Source organism: Vanellus vanellus (genome assembly GCF_965231255.1).
Source record: "Vanellus vanellus genome assembly, chromosome: 5".
Lineage (NCBI taxonomy): Eukaryota > Metazoa > Chordata > Aves > Charadriiformes > Charadriidae > Vanellus > Vanellus vanellus.
Window position 1 is genome coordinate 9,934,673 of NC_138910.1, and position 20,151 is coordinate 9,954,823.

Below are 20,151 nucleotides of genomic sequence, written 5' to 3' on the forward strand. Positions count from 1 at the left end.
AGAGACTTTTGTTTGTTTGTTTGGCAGTAGGGCTGGATTCTTCTGCAAAGATGTGTGTCTCCGAAGGTATTTGGTATGGGAAAAAACTGGCTTCTGTTGGGATCCAGTGTTCATTTTTAAGCTGAGCAACAAGTACACGGTTCCCGTGTATTCGCAAACATATGTTCCGTAAGTACGTGTTTCGCAGATGGTGAAGTTTATATATTACAAATGGCTGAGAAGGAGATGCTAACGGAGCAAAATTTCCCAGGGGAACAGCGCTCTAGGACTGAGCTTTCCCGCTTGTAGGAACAGAGATAATGGGTCTTTGGGGTTATTTTCTCCATCCCTCAGTACTGACGCTGTCATGCAGTATAAGTCCAGCATTTGATGGCGTGTATATATTTTTTTTGAAAGAGTCTAATCTGAAATAGGAATGATCTGAACATTGTGTTTTCAAATATTTACTTAGGGAATATTACATCACCATGGTGAAATGGGTAAGCAACACCAAGGCTGTGGTGAGATGGTTAAACAGACCTCAGAATATCTCCATCCTTACCGTTTGTGAAACCACAACTGGGGCTTGCAGCAGGGTAAGTTGGATTTTTTCCTAAGTTCTCTTTTCAAGGTTTCTTCCTGCACTTTGCTTTCATATTCAGAAAAAGATTTTCAGAGATGAGTTTGCAGATGCAGGGGCTGCAAGCTGAATATAATTAGTCAACAGGGAGGAAATGGATGTGAGAAAATTCCAAATCTGGTGAAATGATTTCATGCAATTAGCAACTCTGAGTGACATTTGCGGAATTACCAAGCTTTGTTCATTCATTAACTTCAGTGGAAACTGCAGTTGCTGAACATGGTGTGCTTTGGATATAGCTAATGCCGTGAGAAGCTTGTCTTCCCTCAGATATTTTCAGCTGTCTGGTTTCTCCTCTCTCCCCCTACAGTTTCGGATCTTTCTGTCTCTCACAGCTTACGTATGTTTAAGGAAAAGGTGTAAAATTCTGGTAATCCCTGCAAATTCGATAGCAGAATTAAATAACTTCAGAAAAAAAAAATAAAATTGAAAGGCAACAGGGATATTTAATTTTGAATGTAAGCCAAGCTGAAATACATTTTTCAATTCGAATCCAGCCGCATCCCATGCCTTGACCCAGACTTTGACTTCTGACACTGCTGCATTACATCTCTCCATTTTCACAGTCAATCTTGCAGCTTGAATGCCGTTGGCCACTTTCCCATTCTGAGTTCCAGTCTCTTCCCAGAACTTGCTAAAAGTATAAATATTTTCTGAACATGCTAATATCAGTACCAACAGATGCTACAAAATAGAGGGTATAATTTGGCGCTGTAAATGGTTATGAGTGATTAACGTAGGTCTAAGTTTGCCCTCTGAGTCCAAAGGTGCCCATCAGTGTCTGCTACTGAAGTCACTCATGTTAAAGTGTTCGGGATTAGTTCTGAGCTTTTTGTGCTTGTTAATGCAGGTTGCTTTTCCTGACTCCGAAACTGTGAATAAGTCCCTAAACTATGGATTAAGACTGTGAACATGGAGATTTGGTGATTGGGTTGTTTTTTACCTGCTTCCTGCAAGCCTTGTGCCCTTTTATTAAGGTCAGGAACCAGTGTGAGCAGTCGCTTCTGAAAGGAAACCCTTGTGTGCTCCAAGGTCAATTGGACTAGTTTGAAGTAGGTATCCAGGGAGCTGTAATCCAGGACATAATATAAGAGAGAGAGATTGAGAAGCCCCACTCCAGAAGAAATAAAGTGTAACGAAGGACCTTGTAGGTCCTCCGACTGGGCTGATGCTCGTAAGCCTGCACAGTTCCTCCGCTGCATCTGCTGGGATAAGGTGATGCTCTTGAATTCAGTCAGGGATGAGGAAAGGCTGCACTGTGAGAATTTAACATTGTATCCCACCAATTCATTTAAACTGGAAACCTATTTTTTTTCCTTTTTTTTAGCATTTTGCACATATTCTTAATTCCAAAAAGTACTGTAAAATAGCAGCTGCTATTATAGCTACAGATTTTTCATTTTTTCAGGCTGTATATGTACAGATGCTTCTAAAGCTAATAAATGTTCATGACTTCAGTGTGACTGTGACCATTTAAAACAATTGATGTATATTCTATATTTTTTTTCCAACAATGTGTGCATGGTATTTGGCGTTTTTTTTAGATGACGTGGTATGAAATATGAGTGTGACCAATAAGAAACAATCACTTGCATTTATTTTTTTTTTTTCTCTTCACTAATGCCACACTACAACCCATTAAAGCAAGGGATTGTGATTTGAAAAGGTCTCACACTTTGAGCTTGATGCTGGCTGTTAGCCCAGCGTTGATGAAGGACCTGAAATATCCAGTTGTCAGATGATGCCTAGAGGTAAAAAACAAATAGAACTGCCTGTGTAAAGCTGCTTGATAGCTAATCAGAAAGGACTGAAAAGGCATTCTTAGGTCCCCTGTGGTGTTCTAGCAAAAACTCTGAATAAAGCAGCTGACTTTATAATTAAATTATCGTTTGTTTCAATGTAAATGCCAAGGAAGAGATGTGAAGATTGTAACAAAGTAGAAAAAAAACCTGAAATAGGTAGAGACCTTTTGCTGAACGTGGAAAATATTTTTGATCTATAGCTATTCCATAAAAGCAATTTTGTCTTTTTTAGAAATATGAAATGCAGTCAGACCTGTGGCTTCCTAAACAGGTATAGTATAAATGCTATTTCTGGATGTTTAACGTGTTATTGCGTCATTGTCATTTTTATTTAATTATATGTTATTTTATAAGCTATTAAAAAACATTTCTTTTAAAGTTGAATGCTTTTTAGAATCCTAAATTAATTTAACAGCTGAGGATTATAGCAGTGTCTGTAAACGTTCAGGGGGCAGCTTGTTTCTCTGGTAGTGGGAATCCTGTCACTTAGCATCACACAGAGGACGTTTCACTGTCGAGCTGACCGCGTCAGGGCTGGAAAGAGGTACGCGCTTCCAGCGGGCTATTCAGCCCTTCGAACTGAGACGCCTGCCTGGGTTCCAGAGGCAATAGTCCCTTCAGTTTCCAATCTCTCCGCAGTCAGTTACGTAAGAACTGAGATGACCAGCTGATTAACTACCCAAGTCTTGGATGGTTAAAGATAGGTCGGACGAATCCCGTTCCAAGCATGTCCTATATAGTCCGCTGATTTTTTTCTGATTAAAAGAGAACCTCACCCAATTAAACACAAAGGAGTTCAAAGATTAGAGCTCATATGGGCTATAATTGGAATGCGTAAGAATATTTCTAAATTTATACCCAGAACAATATGTTGAACTAATATGTCAGCAAATGATTCTATTTTTATAGCTTCAGAAGAGCTATCCAATAAATGGATGAAACACATTCTATTTAAAATACATTTCAGGCTTCATTTTGCAATGTGCAAATGAGAAATCATTTTAAAAAATCTATGCTTTTATAGCAAGCCGTTTTTCTTTAATATTTCTGTGTAAAGTTAGACATGGAGAGATGGTATCACATCAGGCTACAATTTATGGTAAGACCGTGATTCAGACTATCACTTCAATGTGCTCATTTTTTCCATACAACTTTATCAAAATCAGTGAGTGTTAAGCCTGTACTTACTAATGTTTTGCTGAGTGCAGACCATGGAAACATTTGTCTTCCCCATCAGTAGTAAGACTTATCTCTGTCATTAATTGTGCGTCTGTAAAGGAATGTAAAAGTCCCGCTGCATTCTGGATCAGACTATGAGACCTTTCACTGTGAGGGAGAGTTTTGCAAGGGCTGTAACCCATGCTTTAGGACAAGATTGCACAATGGTAACTACTAGCATGAGCTACAGTTAGCTTCAGCCACCACGTTTTTGTTAATCTTAGCAGAATATGTTTAAAATCAAAGGATTTTTCTCCAGTTGTCTTATGAGCACAGCAACTACCAAAACCAAGGAGACAAAAAACCCCAGAAGCTGATGTTTTGTTACGAAGTTTAGTGGAAAGTGGGACAAACTAACGCAATCTTACATTTGCAGAATGAAGAACCGGTTTTCTCCAAGGATGGCAGCAAGTTCTTCATGACTGTCCCAGTGAAGCAGGGAGGCCGGGGTGAATTTCACCACATAGCCATGTTTATCGTTCAGGTAAGCTTTGGTTTGGGTTCAGGCTTTTTTTGATATCCCAGTGGTCATCTGGGACTTTTACTGAGGACACATGACCCGAGCAAAGGCTTGCACTTCAGTAGAGTCTGAACACTCGCGTCGTGGTCATTTGTCCTGTCCAGGTTGCCACTTGGTGCGGAGGGACATATTTATAACTTGTTGCAGAGTAAGTGGAGCGCTCTCTCTTTTCTTAGACCTCTGCTGTGGTGGCACGTAAGGTCTGTAAGTGAAAAGTACTTCCAAAGTACTCTCTCTGAAAAATTTCATGTTTTCTTTGTACCTCTATAGACAAGCAGAGATATTTTCTTCTGAAACCCTTCTGTCAATACTAATGTTTTGTAGGCAAAGAAATTCAGGAGACCTACAGAAACACAGGTTTTACCCTCTTTATATACACTATGTATGCATAAGTATAATTTTAAATGTCAATTCAGAATACTCATAATTCTGGTCTTAAACACAACAGTAATGGGAGGCAATACCCAAACCTTCAAATTTTGTGAAAATTAGGACTTTTTTATTATCCTTTGCAATATTTTCCAGTGGCTTCCATTTCCCAGGGTCATTGCTTTTTCCAAAGAAGAATTTGAAAGAGGATAAATTTGCACTATGACATTGAAGGTCACCCATATGAAGATGTGATGAACTAATAAAGGAAATTATGCCCTGGAACGGAGCACTCCAAGGCATCTATTTAAATCAGCAGAGCATTAATCCAGATACTTTAGTGGAGCCATATGACATAGGAGGGATTATTAAGGTACCCAAAACATCAAAATAGCAGACTTGGCACCAGGCAAGTCTATTATCCCCCTTTATGACAGTGTTCTGGTATGAACATTATTAAGTCTGCAATGCATTCACAGTGACTTCAGACAGAAAAAGAGCAAAAGAACTTTAATGAAAATTTAACCTGAAGAAGCAAGAACAAGATACTCATTCACTAGGGTAAATATAGCAAGAAAGAATCAGACAAGAAAAAAGGGATCAAAGACATGTCAAATTCTGTCTTCTGAAGAAAACGGTAACTCAGATGACAATCTGGTAAAGATGTATTAATGCGGTAACCACACGAAAATTCATACCAGAACAAATCCATTTAGTCAATCAAGTCTTATTTTGGTTTCTTTCCTAATATGAATAAGTGTCTTTAAAATACATGAAGTAATAATGATGTAGATCTGAAAATTAACTTGGAGCATTCCCAAGGATGTTACAGATACAATCGAATTTGCCTTAAACCTGTGGGCTCTAACATTTTTCACTACTAAAGAGCACAGGAGACTTGATCCTAAGTCAGAAAAATGTTTAAGCAAAAGATTAAGCCCACTCGTATTCAATAAGTTAATTAAATAGATACCTGATGTTAAATACATGTTTTAATCCCACCAGAATATTGTTTAAAGCCAATCTTATGATTAAGAGTTTAGTATTCTAACCCTTTTAGGCAGAATTAGAGCCCTGGATACTGTACAGCTCCAAAAATCAAAATTAGCTCTATTTTGACCACCACCACCATGAATATAAACAAGTCTGAATGGTATCACCAAGTACCAATTTGGCTTTAAGGATAGAGCTGCTTGTGAGAAGAAGAGGAAATGTGATATTCCATGTATCGACCCTTATTCATCAATAAGCAACATTCCGTGTGGTAATGGAGCTGATATAGAGCAATAAAGGACAGGAAATGTGTTTATATGATGTGTTTTACACACTGCATTAATCTGATTGTCCATTATTTCTAAAGCAAACATGGAGGCATAAAAATTATATTATCCGTTGCACATAAAGTCTTCTGTCACATCAGATGTTTGTCACACCTTGTGAGAGCCACAGCGGCATAACAGGTGCCCTGCAGAATTTAAAGCAGTCAGCAGGATGCCAGTACCCAGATGATCCCAGTTTTTTTCATGGTGGAGCTCGGGTAACATTGGAATTTGGCATTTGGATTCTCATTACTTCTCTGTACTACTCAGTACAGCTCATTGATGGAAATCAGCCTCCAAGTGCAGGAAAGGTAACACACAGAACCAACGTGAACGTACAGTGACAAAGAAGTGAATTCCAATGGCGTGCTTTAGATTCATTTAATCACTGAGGCTTATTTGTCAATCTTTCGACACGTGCTGACACATGATGGTCTTTCTTGGGCCGCATTTCTTTGACTGCACTTTAGAAAGGCACGTGTCAATGAGATAATCAAAGAAGGTTAGCAGGACCGTCTAATTAAATCTTCTTGCAAGGGGAGGTTACTGTTTAAAAGGTTACTGTCTGTCATATATTATTTACTGTCTGGATGTAGAGGTCTGGATGTGGGTTTTATTGTTTTCAAATGCTTTTAGTAACTTATGAAATATTTAAAAGAAAGTCATCTCAAAATGGGATTGAATGGAGTTGTGTATCTAGAAATTTCTTACTTGGGGTTTTGCAACCCTAGAAAGTCTGTTTTTTCCAACCACAAGATAAGAATTATAAAGTAACTTTAATGGATCAAGGCTAGAACTTTCTGCAAGCTTCATAAATTATGTATTATGGCTGTAACCTTGAAAAATAACCATGTTTATTAACGCTTGGCTGGGCTTTTTATTGCTGTTTCTTGTTAGATTCTGTGATCTCAATATTTAAATATCGTTTTCAATAGTTGCAACTTCTCTCTCGAGAGAAGAAATAGTCACTTATAATAAATAAATCACTATTTTGGATTTTAATCATTCACGGAGACAGCACTGAACATGAGAACCTTCCTGAACAAGGGAGCCGTTGTCGTAAACATATGTACAGCACCTAGCACAGCGTCCTGAATTCAGCTGGTGCTTGCAAGACTTGTCATAGTTACTACATCATTCTTTTCTTTTTTTTTTTTTTTTTGTGGATCTGTTAGAAAACAGATCAGTTCTAAGGGACTTGTTTCTGCCTTGCCATTTCCAGGTGTCTCGTAAGTGTCCTTGAGCGTTTTCTGCTTTCTAGTTATTGCTGCTACTGATGCAGAGCTCAGAGTTTACAAAGTGTGGTTCAGAAATACAGGGATTAAAAAAAACCTCTTTGCCTTCATGACTTTTTGTAGGCCGCAGAACCACTGAGGCCGCTGCGATTAGGTATGGACTGGTGGTCCGGATTCACAGGGCGCAAGGCCAGAAAGCACCGTTAGATCCTCCTTCTGACCACCTTTGTAACTCCAGCTCCTCAAGTTACACCCTCTAAAGCTGATATATAAGCTGAAGTATCCCTTCTTTTCTTTACATTTGTCTTGAATTTGAAAACTAAGACTTTTTTTTTATATCCAGGCCAAGCATCATAGCCCTAGTACAGAAAAAGCCCTCTGCAAGTATGTTCATGGTTGAAGTTTTAATCTTCAGAAGCCTACGCAAGAGATTTATCTTTTGTGTTAGGAAGCACTCTCAAATCAACTTCTCATTCTTCAGGTTTCATTGTTTTTAACCTGTGCCTCACGAGAAGTCTTCCGCAGCTTCTAGACAAAGAGTTTGGTTTTACCTCAAGGTAGATAAGCATTGCACCCTGATGTTTCCTAACTCAGTTTCTGGTGCATTGGCTGAGAAAACTGCCATCGCTTTCTTTGAGAGAGGTTTTGAGTTTCCCTTTGTGGCAGTTATTTTCCTAGGCTCGCACCGGGATAGAAACAATTCATGCTAGGGAGCAAGGGGTGCTCCCCGACTTGTAAGCATTTGGTTCAGCTGCCAAAATTTGAAGGCCACTCTTAGACTCTCCTTACAGACCCTGGATAAAGAGAGGCTTCTCCAGAGTGCATGGTGGAGCAGGGACTTTAACTAAGAAGATTCTGTGAACGTCTGTGTCTGAATTTGTGTGGTGCGTTCCCCGTAGAGGTTTGCCTGCCTTCTCGGGTGAGGGGGGGGGTGGTCTCCTTGCGCAGCATCTTTGCGGTGATCTTGGCTCGGTACGAGCATGTGATAAAGGTGAGAGCTTGGTGAGCACGCTCTGGTGCACAGTTTTGGTTACAAGGGTCTGAGTTAGACTCCCCTGCTATGCTCCTGGCAAGGAAAAGAACAACTAAGCGAAACAAAACTTGAAGCATATGGCTTGTATTGTCTGCTGGCATGTGGGCAACCGAAGGAAAAATTATGATGGAAATTGAGATTATTTTAATGACTTTGAAAAATTTATATATGAGAGGGAAAGGATTCTTGAAGTTCAGGCCTGTCAAAATGTGAGGTTTGTGATTTAAAGATGTTGTGTTGCACATTAAAGTTTAAAAAGATGTAATCGGTAATGACACGCAGACAATGCTGCTAGGCAAAGAAAAACAAGTGAGGTTAAAGTTGATATTTTCCATCTCTCTCCAGGCTAAAAGCGAACAAATCAGTGTGAGACACCTGACATCAGGAAACTGGGAAGTTATCAAAATCCTGGCATATGATGAAAATACTCAAAAGATGTAAGAACTATTCTCTTTGTTTATTTATGAAAATATCGGAGCTAATAAAGCAGAATCTATTTAACTGGAAATAGTGTAGCTAAAATTAAGTGACAATATTTCTTTCATTTTTGAGCACTACCATAAATTTTACACTCCCAAGTACATAAAATGCGTTTGTCAGACAATTTATCTGTCAATGTATTACTGCAGGTGTTTTTATGCAGAGGGAAAAGGAGCACACCGTGGCATCGGTTGACTAACTGTATTTTTTAAATTAAAGAAATCAACACACAATGCAGCCCTTTTCCGGATTCCAGAAAAGAAATCATAGTAAATTTTTACTTGATAAAATCCCCAATTCTTCAGTTTTCATGCTTGCTTGGTTACTCCGTGAGATCTCTGGGCTTTGTCTGGGGATCTGATCCAACCTCATAAATTCAGATTAAATGGAGAGATTATGCAAACCCCTGATTTTCACCCAGATCAACCGGAGAGAAATCTTTCCAAAGCCCATCTTAGCACTATAGTGGGAAGGAAATGCAGCACATCATACTTGGTGATTTTTGGGAGCAGTAAAGAACTGACACAAAACATCCGAAGGCTCCACGTAACTTCAGTGGATCTTGGTTAGTCTTCAGGTGTGTCTGCGCATGGCAAAAAACGAACAGATGTGTCTATTTCTGATTTTCTTTAAAATAAATCATATTTCAGCAAGGACCTTTTGGAGGCTGCAACAATGCCTATTATCTCCCCTGGTACTGGAGAAACACCCTTTCTGACCAGTCCTTCCATGGGTTTTGAAAATATATCCATGGAGAATTCCTTGATACTTCTCCAAGGTTCAGATGAAAAAATGTGGGCTGTCTCAGCCACTTGAGAGGACTTCCTTACCCTCCTCCTGCCTCTCAAGCAGAAATTTTGTGGGGATCTCGTCTGAGGCACACCAAGGACTTGTCTTGATACTTTTGCAGCAGGTCTACTAGCCCTTTTTCTGCCCATGCAGCCTTGTCTGTAAACCATCGCCTAGGGTGCTAGCTTCTGTCTCTAGATAGAAGTCATTCTACAGCTCAAAAAGACTTTCGAGTATCATAAGGCCTATTGTAAATTATGATATAATTTCATTGTGACCTTTTTCTGCTCCTTGGATTTATATTGCAAACTCTTGGGCTGAAGGAGAAACTTTCTCTTCTGTATTTGTAATATGCAGAACGGGGTCCTGGTTGCTACTGGAGCTCCTGGGCACTACAGGAATTAAAGAGAAACTATGAACTATTGTGTTCGTCGCTGTTTTTATATGAAAACATATAGCATCTGAAATAAGTACTCTCTATACCGAGTCTAAGTTTAATTGTAGAGCTTAGGTTTATATATAAGTATTTGATCTTCATGCATATTTGGGAATTTTTAGTTTTAAATTTTAATTTTAAAGAATGTTATTTCTGATATCTTTCAGTTGTCTAAACACCACCCAAATCAGACAGTTTACCAAACTGAGTTTAACTTTCTTTGTCTTTTGGGCACAGTTATTTCTTAAGCACTGAAGAATCCCCAAGAGGAAGACAGCTACATAGGTAAGAAGTACATGGGGCTGTGTTAGCAGTGTCTTCATCCCAAGCCATAAGGGCTATGATGACGTTCTGTGAGCTTAATTGCTGCTTTGGGACTTGGGTAATTTTTATATTATGTAAAAAATTAGTACACTTGAGATGTAACAAGGAAAGGATCACGTTTTTTCAAAACTAAAAATGCTGATGATATTTTACATTTTTTTGAAAAATTGAACAGATTTTAACACATAATGTTTTTACCGCTTATGTCTTCCTTGGTACTTTATAAGCATCTAAAAAAGCTAAACCGAAATGCAAGCATGTAATATGACTGTTTTTAAAAGTAGTGAAAATATTCTAAATAAAAATAATATTTATGGGGTCTAATCATGCAGTTTAAAGTGTTTGGGCAAAGCACCTCCTCCTTATACAAACCTCGGTGCTTAAATCTGAAGTTAATGAGGCTTCTCGTGGTTTCCTACTGACACTGTTACCCCGCAGCACTGCTAGTTATTGGAACTCCGGTCCTGCTTTGGGCAGGTTTGGATCCTGTCCGCATTGCCCAATTTACAGAACAGTAGTCCACTGAGTCATCTGAAAACAGTTTGCATCGGGCACAGAATAAGACAGTGATATTATGGCAAGTTTAGGGACTGAAACAAATGTTACCACTCTGATGACCTAATTATTGGTTTATTGTATTTTATTCCAATGGAAAATGTTTCTGACCATTTTTTTCCATAGTGTATCAACAGTGGGATCGTTGAATCGCCAGTGTCTCTCATGCAGCTTCTTGAAAGACCAGTGCACATACTTCAGTGCAAAGTTTAGCCCCATGAATAGGCATTTTTTACTGCACTGTAAAGGTAAGTCAAACGCACAGCGTGTAATAGTGCTGTGTTTGCTTCCGAATTAATGTATTCCCTTGAGAAGTGCACTAGGCTGGAGTCTAACATTTAGCTCAGTAGTGGATTACTCAAAGGGCTGTACAGGGCTTATTCCAAGACTGTAAGTAAAGACGTTCTGTGTAAAAGCTAAACAACACGTGATATCAGAAAGCTGCTCCAACCCTAATCTTTTAGTCCTAGGAAGGGACATTGACTTTTAAATTTACCCTGAATAAAAATTCTTCACCAAAAATTGTGGAATTTACAGTGATGGTACTGTGGTTCATAACAGCTTCGTTATAGTATGTATCGGGATTGATCTGATGCAACTATACCTAGTTAAAAAACGAGGGCCTGCTTTCTCTAACACCACGTCTCCGTGTACATATAAATGTATTAGTATAGTATATCTATACACACTCACCTACGTATGTATACATATGTGTGCATGTCAGTATCCACCAAAAACCAGGTATGGTTTAATCCACATAGACAGATCCTCTTTATCAGTAGAATTGCAATAAATAACTTATTGTTAGCTGCGTTCCAGTAGCACTAAATGGCACCAACTGGGTTCAGAGCTGGTATGTATAAACAGAAAGCTAGAACCATCCCACACTGAGAAATTTATAACCTACACCCAGGAAATAAACACTGATAAATAAGTAAGATTATAAAAACAGGTTCAGAAAAGCATGAGACAATCAATAATAAAGTGTATAGCTGGACCTGTTGACCTTGAAACATGCAATATTTTACAGACAACGTTCTTCCAGTATTTTTACTCAACTACCATCAGATTGAAAACAGTAGAGCACAATTCATCTGAAATACATGTGAATAGCCCATTCTATTTGCATGCATTTTCCTATTTCTTTTGCAACTGTACTTTTTTTTTTTCACAAAAATAAAGTATCTGCCCGCTTGAGAATTGAATCGATTCAAACAAACAAACTATGAATATATATTGGCTAAAATAAGGTTGTGGTTGGTGGGGTTTTTTGGTGTTTGTTTTTCTTTGTGGAAGTACACCTATAATACAGAGCTGATTAGAAAAGAAAATATACCAACTGTATGGTTTGTACATGGTTAAAGCTGCAGCAGAAGTTACGGAGCAAATCCTGAGACCCTTATCTGAGTAAAGACCGCACTAGTAATGAGCTCCTCGTGGTTTAAGCAGAGTTTTCCCTGGTGCTTGACAATAGTCCCTGCGGGGAAAGTCTCAGATTCCTGCAAGGGGGAGGGTGGTAAATTGGGAAGAGGTTTTTTAGCCTGAATCAGCAATGTGCTAAGGCCCCAAAACATAGCTTCTTGTTATTATTTTAGCAAAGTATATTCAGTCTGTAAATTTTAACGAGTTCCTTTGATATAAAAATGTGGATGCCAGTAGGACGTTGCACATGAAATTGCTCATGAGCTCGTGACTTTCAGTGACTTTGGGGATGGCAGTTCTCTGTTTGAGCTGATAAGACTGTAGATCATCCTCCCAGGATTAAACCTACACTCCACTGAGTTGCAACCAGTAGAGTGCCCTGAGCTGCTGGTGTTGGGCAGGGATGATAAAGCACCATCATTAAGTTTTCCTGTCTCAAACATTAATGTCTAGTTGTCAACTTGGGGTTATTCAGAGGTCTTCTCTTGTGTTTCGTTAGAGCTTGACAATTATGGCAGCAGAGTGGCCCCCACCTACTGCCACAGCTCTGCAAAATCCCTGTGGTGGGGCGGGTACTTTGCAGTGTCAAAGTTGATGGCAACATCACCTTAGAGCAGGTATTAAAACTCTTCTGCAGGGAGTTGCTTGTAAGAGTACGAGGTAAACTGCTTCAAGGAGACAGATGACACCACACCTGTGTGTATACCCACTCGTTTTCCAACACAAAAAGCCTGACTGAATTGTTACAAAAGCAATTTGCCCAGCAAAAAAATCTCTGGGGGACTCTGGACTGGTTTGATCTATACAACTTTCAATTCTTCCACCTCCTGTTTACCCGTAAGCGCCTTTATTAGGATACTTTTTCCTTCTTAGTTACCCTCAGCCAGGAGATCTGGCTCCGTATACGAGCTGTATCCGTCTCCGGAGATTCTCCTGAGTGAGGAGTCATTTCTAGCCCAGTAGACAGAGGACCGGCTCTACAGCCTCTCAGTTTTGGCAAGTGCGTCCTTTACACTTACTTTCCGCGCTGCTTGTGGATTTTTCCTTTAGCACTTCATAAACACTGTCAGATGTTAATCTCTCCACTCAAATAAGGTACTTCACAAAGGGAGTAATTGTTTTTCCCATTTTACCCGGCAGGAAACAAGTTGTGGATTTAGCGTTAGTTATAGGAGGTCAATGGGCAATCCAAGTGCTGTGCTTAATTCTGATGAGCTGTAATACAAAGTCTGTAACACAAGTCTGTCTTTCTCTTTTCTGATGGGCTTTTTAGTCTGCTGTGATGTCCCTTTTTCAAAATCTATCATCACCCTTCCATCTTTTAGTATGATAAATAGGGCTGGCCTGGAAAATGCCAATGCGTTCCCTTCCAAAAATGGTCTTTCTCAAATCAGAATTCAAAGCAAAACAACAAATTCAGAAGTAGAGAGAGCTGGAAAAAGAAAAAGAAACAGCTGAAGAAATTATCTTTTGAAGAGCTAAGGCAGAAAGCTTTGATTTGTCAGCAATCTACCTGTAAGGTTTTTGTCAATAGTCTCCCTTGAGGCAGAGAATGAAATTGATGAAAATCTTCAGCGGAGGCTGTCAGAGGCTGTGAATGGCATCATGCTATGTATTTCAGGTATTTAAGTTTCCCTAGGCTCGTGCCATAATTAATTGAGAGAGACAACCTCCTCAGGATGACTCAAAACACATAAATTAAGCTCGGTCTCTGAACTGCTCTCAAAGGGAATCTTTTTGTTTTCCCCAAAAAACTCCTAATTTCAGAGGGTCCGTGCCTTCATCTGCCATGGGGTCCTCGGGGACTTCAGCTTTCCTACATCATCCTTCCTAACCCAATAGCGACTGCCTGCATGTAATTCAAACTCTTGTCTTACTGAGATAAAACTAAGTTTCCCGTGCACAAATTCCATGCTGGGGGTGGGGACGCAACATTTTCTTTTGCAAATTTACACAAGGGGGGTTCTCAGAGCAGGGACAGCAATCTCAGCTGTCCTTCGGAGGATGTTGAATGTTTGGTCACCCCATTTTTACATGCCATCTTGTGCATTTGCGCAGTACCTATTGACATGGAGAATTATTCCTGGTGCTTTTAGTTTCTTAGTGGTACAGTAAAAATATAGTGTCTGACATTACCGTGAAATAAGATTAGATTACATTACCCCTAGACTGTGATGGTCTTGGTCTTGCAGAGCTGGTGTACCAGAGGAGCTTCTTAAACAGATAATCAAGTGAAATATGTGATAATTTTTCAACACCTCTGTAGCTTTTCCATGGAAAATATAAGTGAATATTACCATTAGTACACTTCTCAGTCAACCTGAAGTTACTGTTTCTGAATGTCAAAGTGCTGTATTTTAGACAGTGCCATTAAGTACCTCCATAATTTTTTTATTCTTCACTTATAGCTAAAACATGAAGTTTTGGAAAAAAAAAAATATATACTCCTCCTAGGTGCAGAGGTCTCGACTACTTACTGAACAGGCAGAAGGCTGAAGAAGCCTCTGTTTCACGCTGTGTTGGTACCACAGCCTAACCTGTGTCTTTCCGAAGAGACACCAGTGGAGTTACTGCTGTGTTTGAAGGGAAGCGTGTGTAGAGGGCTTCCAGGGTCTGGCCTTGCGTGGTCAGTGGTGTTCTCATTCTTTGTTGTTGACCGAAATACTGAGTACTAACTACCCGACACCTCCTCAGTTTTTCTTCTCTCCTCAAAACAGGGCCAGGCGTTCCAGTTGTTAGCGTGCACAGCACAAGTAACACTGCAAGTGAGTATTCCTTATGGAACAGGTATATTTTATTATCGTCCTTGGTTGTTTTGGAGGGTGCGGGGGAGGGGAAAGGCACTTAGAAGTAAATGGAAAGGCTCATTCATATAAAATTCTATTAATTACCTTTTAGCAACATCCACATCTGCAAATATAAGGAAAGGTTAATCAAATGACTAAAACATTCCCAGGCTTTTTGGGTATGTTTTATGCTAAGTGCATATCATTGATCTTCTATTTACACTTGAGTTAATTAGATGGCAGGTTGGTCTTCATCCATTTCACTTTCTATGTAAATTATGCTGCCATTACGATACACCTTCTGTACTTTTAGAGATGTTTATAAAGTTACAGTCCAATTATCCTGAAGTAAGGTACAGGTTTTGGACAATTGATCATCAAATCTGACCTACATATGATGAACTTAGTCCTCCTCTTGCATTTCTCAAATCAGAGCGACTCCACTGACATTTTCCATGATAGCAAATCCAAGACTAAAGGCTTTTTAGGAGGGTATTCAAGACCTCTAATTTTCAAGTTTCACTGATTGCTTTCTGTATATTGACACCAAATCCGTTGCTGAGTCCTGGCTGCCTGAGGTGCTTTGTAATGGAAGACTGTCCTTCAGCAGCAGAATTTTCCTCACTTAAGTGTTTCTCTGGTGCAGTAGAGGTAACAACTTTGCTACCTCCAACTCCACTGTGGCACCACGTAGCATGAAGGCGTGGATTAGAGGAAAGGGGACATCTTTCATTTAAAACCACTAAATCAGTCCTTACCTATTTTAATTTCATTCAACACATTATCCACAGAATTTTTCCCAGAATCCAGAAGTCCTGAACTGTACTTGTCTGCATCCCTTTTGTCGTGGGCCATCCACTGTTCAGCCAGAACAGTGGACCTGACGTTGCATGTTCGGTGTAGCATACTGATCAATAGTATCACGCTACCAAGTCTTAACGAACGCCTGCACTTTGGCTTCCTGTTTGGTGGTTTTGATTGGGGTTTTTTTAGTGTTGCTGTTGATAGTATTTGCAAAGCTGAGCGCCACAGCGCACCAAGGGGAGGGAGTTTTGTCCAACTCAATAAGGGGTAGCTATTACTGCTCAAAGTAAATTCATTTAATTCTGTAGAGCTACTCAATTCTGTGAAGGTAGACTTTCGCTCTTTATTACTTGCATCTAAAATACTCTTGATAGCGAATTATTATAAAAGAGATTTATGTACAGAATCTTAGAGCAAAACAAAGCAAGTCAGGATAGAGGGACATTGTTTGTTGTAACAACAAGAAACCAAATAATAGAAGAGATAATTTAACGTTAATGTTTCAGTGCAAGATTAGATTATCCTCTTCAATTCATAAAAGAATGATTAAGGATTACTTCAATTATTCCACCCTCAGACTATAATTACACCATTTTGGTTGACTGCCCAGAACAAACTTTCTTTTTAGATTACCCGTTTTGGCCCTACACGGAGGGTTTATTGTTTAATAAAAAAAAATCTACAATTTGGAAGCAAGATCAGTAATTTGAATAAAAAAGAAAAAAAAAAAGAAAACAACACGTAATTAATCATACTTTCCTGTGCAAAGGCATTGCTTCAAAACTGCCTGCGGCTTTAAACCAAACTGAAGCCTCGCTCTTGGTTGAAGCGTAGAAGACAGAGAGGGACACGCAGTGATCAAGTAGAGCTGCGCTGGCTGAATATTGACTGGGAGTATGCAGCTTGGAAAGGATGCCTGCCTGAGGCTTAGGATATTGCCCACCCGACTAGCCTTTCCCTGCAACAGCTGCTCTTACTATTTGTCCTGGATAGTAGTAGTCATGTTGTTCATCAGCAATTTCATTGTGAGTGCTTAACGAAAACAAAGCCTACTGAAGCCAGAAAATGGAATAGATGTATATGTTTTGAATTAAGCTGATTGCTCAGTTCCTGAATTGCAAAGCAGTTGCATGATAAAAAAGTATTTACAGAAGGAAATCATTTACAAGATTTATCATTGCACATTTGTCTCTTTTTCTTTAATTTTTTTTCAATCTTGATTTCTCTCTGATGTGATGATTCTCTGTACCTTTCAACTTGCTTTTTCTTCCTGTTTTCTACAGAGTTTTATATTTTGGAAAATAATGCTGTGTTGAAAGAAGCTGTTTTTAAGAAAAAGAATTCCAGGACTGAAATTAAAATGCTTCACATTGAGGACTACGGTAAATTTAGCAAAATGTTATTTTAACAAACCAAAAGCTTTCTTACAATGTTACTCTTTTTCATCTGTGTAACTACCAGCCTTTAATGTTTTGCTCTTTTCTTAAAAGAACTCCCTTTGCAGTTGTCACTGCCAAAAGATTTCACGGATCGAAACCAGTATGCCCTTCTATTAATAATGTAAGTATCTGTGTAGAATCACTCAAAATAATAAAAAAAAGTACTTCATAGAAAAAATTTAGCTCTGTATTAGGAAAATGGTTTTACCTTATGGATTTGAGTTGATAAATCAAAAGGCTTGTTTTGGGGCTTTTGTTATTGGTGCTGTCTGATAGAGATGCCTGGGGTTTTTTGAACTCGTCAAACCTATCTCTGCTTTGTAGTACTTTTGTGTACATGAGGCACTGGCCCTTCTGATGGAGGAGCTGTGAGTTGTTCTGCAGTCTTTCCTGCACCCATACTGATCCCTACCCAGAGGATCTCATTCCGAGCATGTGTTCCTTTTTTTTTTTTTTCCATTTTATCCCTGGTAGAAATGGATAGAGCTTGTAAGAGGAGCTCGGTTAAGATGCATAAAGCGAAACTGCTTTTTGGAGCGCTGGAAAGAAGAAAAAAATATTTTTGTGCATCAATGGGTGATGCATTATAGGCATAATCCAAAGTCTGTATTGATGTTTGTAGAAAACTTCTATGGGAGGAAGAAGGTACTCCCTAGGAACCTGCGCTGTCTTTTTAAAAAGAAACAGCGTATGTATTTCTTTCAGAGACCGTCAGCTTTTAAGTTGCATGTCTACAGAATGTATATCAGTGAAAGAGTGCAGTCAACACCGTACCTGCATCCTTCCTAGGAAACAGTGATGGCCATCATCAGGGGCATCATTTGTTGCTCTCCACCTGAGCTCAGCATGGGTCTGCCATGGGTGTAGAGGGGCTTTCCTGTACCCACAGATCTTCTTCCAGTCCCATTTGGAAGGCATTGATGTGAATTTCAGTAACACAGCTGTAGGAGTGCACTGCTAAATTCATGAAAACACCACATTAGTGGAGCTATATCGCTTGGAGTAGACCTCTCCTTAGTGCCAGCGGAGATACTTATTGTTGCACGTGAGGTCAAATTTACAAGCTTGAGCTGCTGAGTGATCCCAAATCCCTCTACTCAAATCAGATCTTAGATAATAGGGCAGGGAGGCATAAAACTGCTTATTTCTAAGTCCAGTTGGTGTTTAAAACTCAGGTTTTTCAATTGTAATTACCTGCAGGTGTGGAGGCTCTCTGCTTTTTAAGTGGCTTGTGAATATGTTTTTCTTTTCTTGTGGAGAAACAGGACACATGGGCTGTTTTATCTTTGCAGTATGTGTTGGCGTGGGCTTGAAGCATGATTATATTTTAAGCAGCTCTTTTAAGTGTGACAAAGGCAAACCAACTTTCTGAATTGACACCAGCAGCATTCCAGCGAGTTGTAAATACTTGTGCTGATTTATTTTTTTTTCTGAGAGTAAGGAAACACAAAGATGTTAGCAGTGTAACGCTTTTTTTTAAAGTATCCTAGTAAATACATAATCTGCTATGAACAATTATGGTAGAATATGAGGTTATGTGCTCATGTAGAGCCTAGAGAAGTCAGGAGGGAAGGATCAGAAACCTGGAGGAGGCCAAGGCCAAAAATTACAAGAAAAGGAAAAAATATCTAAGGAAATACTATTATGAAATGTTTTTCGATATCAAGAGTTGAAATAACTGAGAACAATATTGTGGCAAGGTCTGAGTTTAAGCTTAACAAAGTTGTCAGTAGCCAGTGAGCGAGTAATGTGGCCAAGTCATAGTGTATGGATAAGTTTTATTATTGTTTTGGGTTTTTATGATGCATATGTAGGATAAAAAGGAGGTTCATCCACTTACGAATACAGATTGTGATATCTACATTTATAATGTGGAGACTTTGCCTATTTTTAGTCCAATCCTTACCTTTGCACTACTGAATTCTCAATGTTAGCTTTAACAGGAGTTATTTTTAGAAAACCCTATACACTAATGAAAGCATGAAACTGAAAATTTGGAATCGATCCTGGCTCATGTAATGTTGCCTGTGTTGTGTTCCCCTCTTCCCTAGCAGAGGAAAAAAAAGAAGTTATATTTCTTCAGCAGCTTTTTACAGACTTTAAAACTAAGGTTACCAGCAATCCTGTTTTTGAACTAAAGATGTCCCCAAATGAGATATAAAACTGAAAACTGTCACTGAAGTTATGGGAGGGTCCCTTGTGGGATGATTAGTTAAGCCTAATAAATTCTGCGTAGCTCTTGAGAAAGAACAATTGGAAATCTTTGTGCGTGCAGAGAGTAATTTGTTGACCTACACAACTCCAAACTGGCATCTTAAAGTTTATTTAATTATCGGAAGTATTACGTTCAAAACAAACAAACAAAAAAAAAGTATTCAGGTCCAAGAATCCAAGAACATGTAGCTTTTACAGGAAACACTGATTAGTTGTATATACGGTATTATTTCCCAGATATTTGACTTTCCTGAGTCCTAGATTGGTACTGTTGGGACTGATTGAGAAACACCCTGTTCCTACTGCCACAAGTGTTAGAGAGGAATTGTGTTAGTGGCTGATAACAAGCGCTGCCTTTCATATTGTTCACCTGCACCTACTTTCTTGCTTACCTTCTCAGCCACGATACAGTTATCGTTATATTCCAGCTATTAGGAAGGTTTGAAAAAGAATGCTTACCAATGTCCTTGGTAAGAATGTTGGTTTAATTGTATATCCATTTTTTGGAAAGGAGACTCTATATAACATATCGATCCGGGCAACATACCCTTAGATGTATATAACGAGAAGAGATATATCTGGAAAGATGAAGTATTAGCAGATATGAAGTAGCCTGTGCTTTCCATCTCAGTAACATTTCAGTTTGACAAGGACTTAAGAAAAAGAGAGGGAAGGAAGGAAGGAAGGAAGGAAGGAAGGAAGGAAGGAAGGAAGGAAGGAAGGAAGGAAGGAAAAGAGAATGTGATTTTAAACTTGAAATTCACCTAATATGCAGTCTCTGCAGTGC

At 39.1% G+C, this 20,151-nt stretch overlaps 1 protein-coding gene across 3 annotated transcripts in view; it reads left to right on the forward strand.

Moving 5' to 3' along the window:
- The window catches only part of DPP10 (dipeptidyl peptidase like 10), a gene marked incomplete at its 5' end in the record, with an annotated part of 567,722 nt that overhangs the window by 530,481 nt on the left and 17,090 nt on the right, over positions 1-20,151 (forward strand). For 2 of the 3 annotated variants that reach the window (XM_082483840.1, XM_082483839.1), the window contains 9 exons: positions 452-575; positions 2,654-2,692; positions 4,016-4,123; positions 8,461-8,552; positions 10,058-10,105; positions 10,826-10,947; positions 14,839-14,886; positions 16,995-17,093; positions 17,202-17,271. In XM_082483840.1, coding sequence (XP_082339966.1) covers positions 452-575; positions 2,654-2,692; positions 4,016-4,123; positions 8,461-8,552; positions 10,058-10,105; positions 10,826-10,947; positions 14,839-14,886; positions 16,995-17,093; positions 17,202-17,271 — 750 coding nt within the window. The remainder of the gene's footprint in view (positions 1-451; positions 576-2,653; positions 2,693-4,015; positions 4,124-8,460; positions 8,553-10,057; positions 10,106-10,825; positions 10,948-14,838; positions 14,887-16,994; positions 17,094-17,201; positions 17,272-20,151) is intronic. The other variant, XM_082483841.1, reaches the window with a different exon arrangement.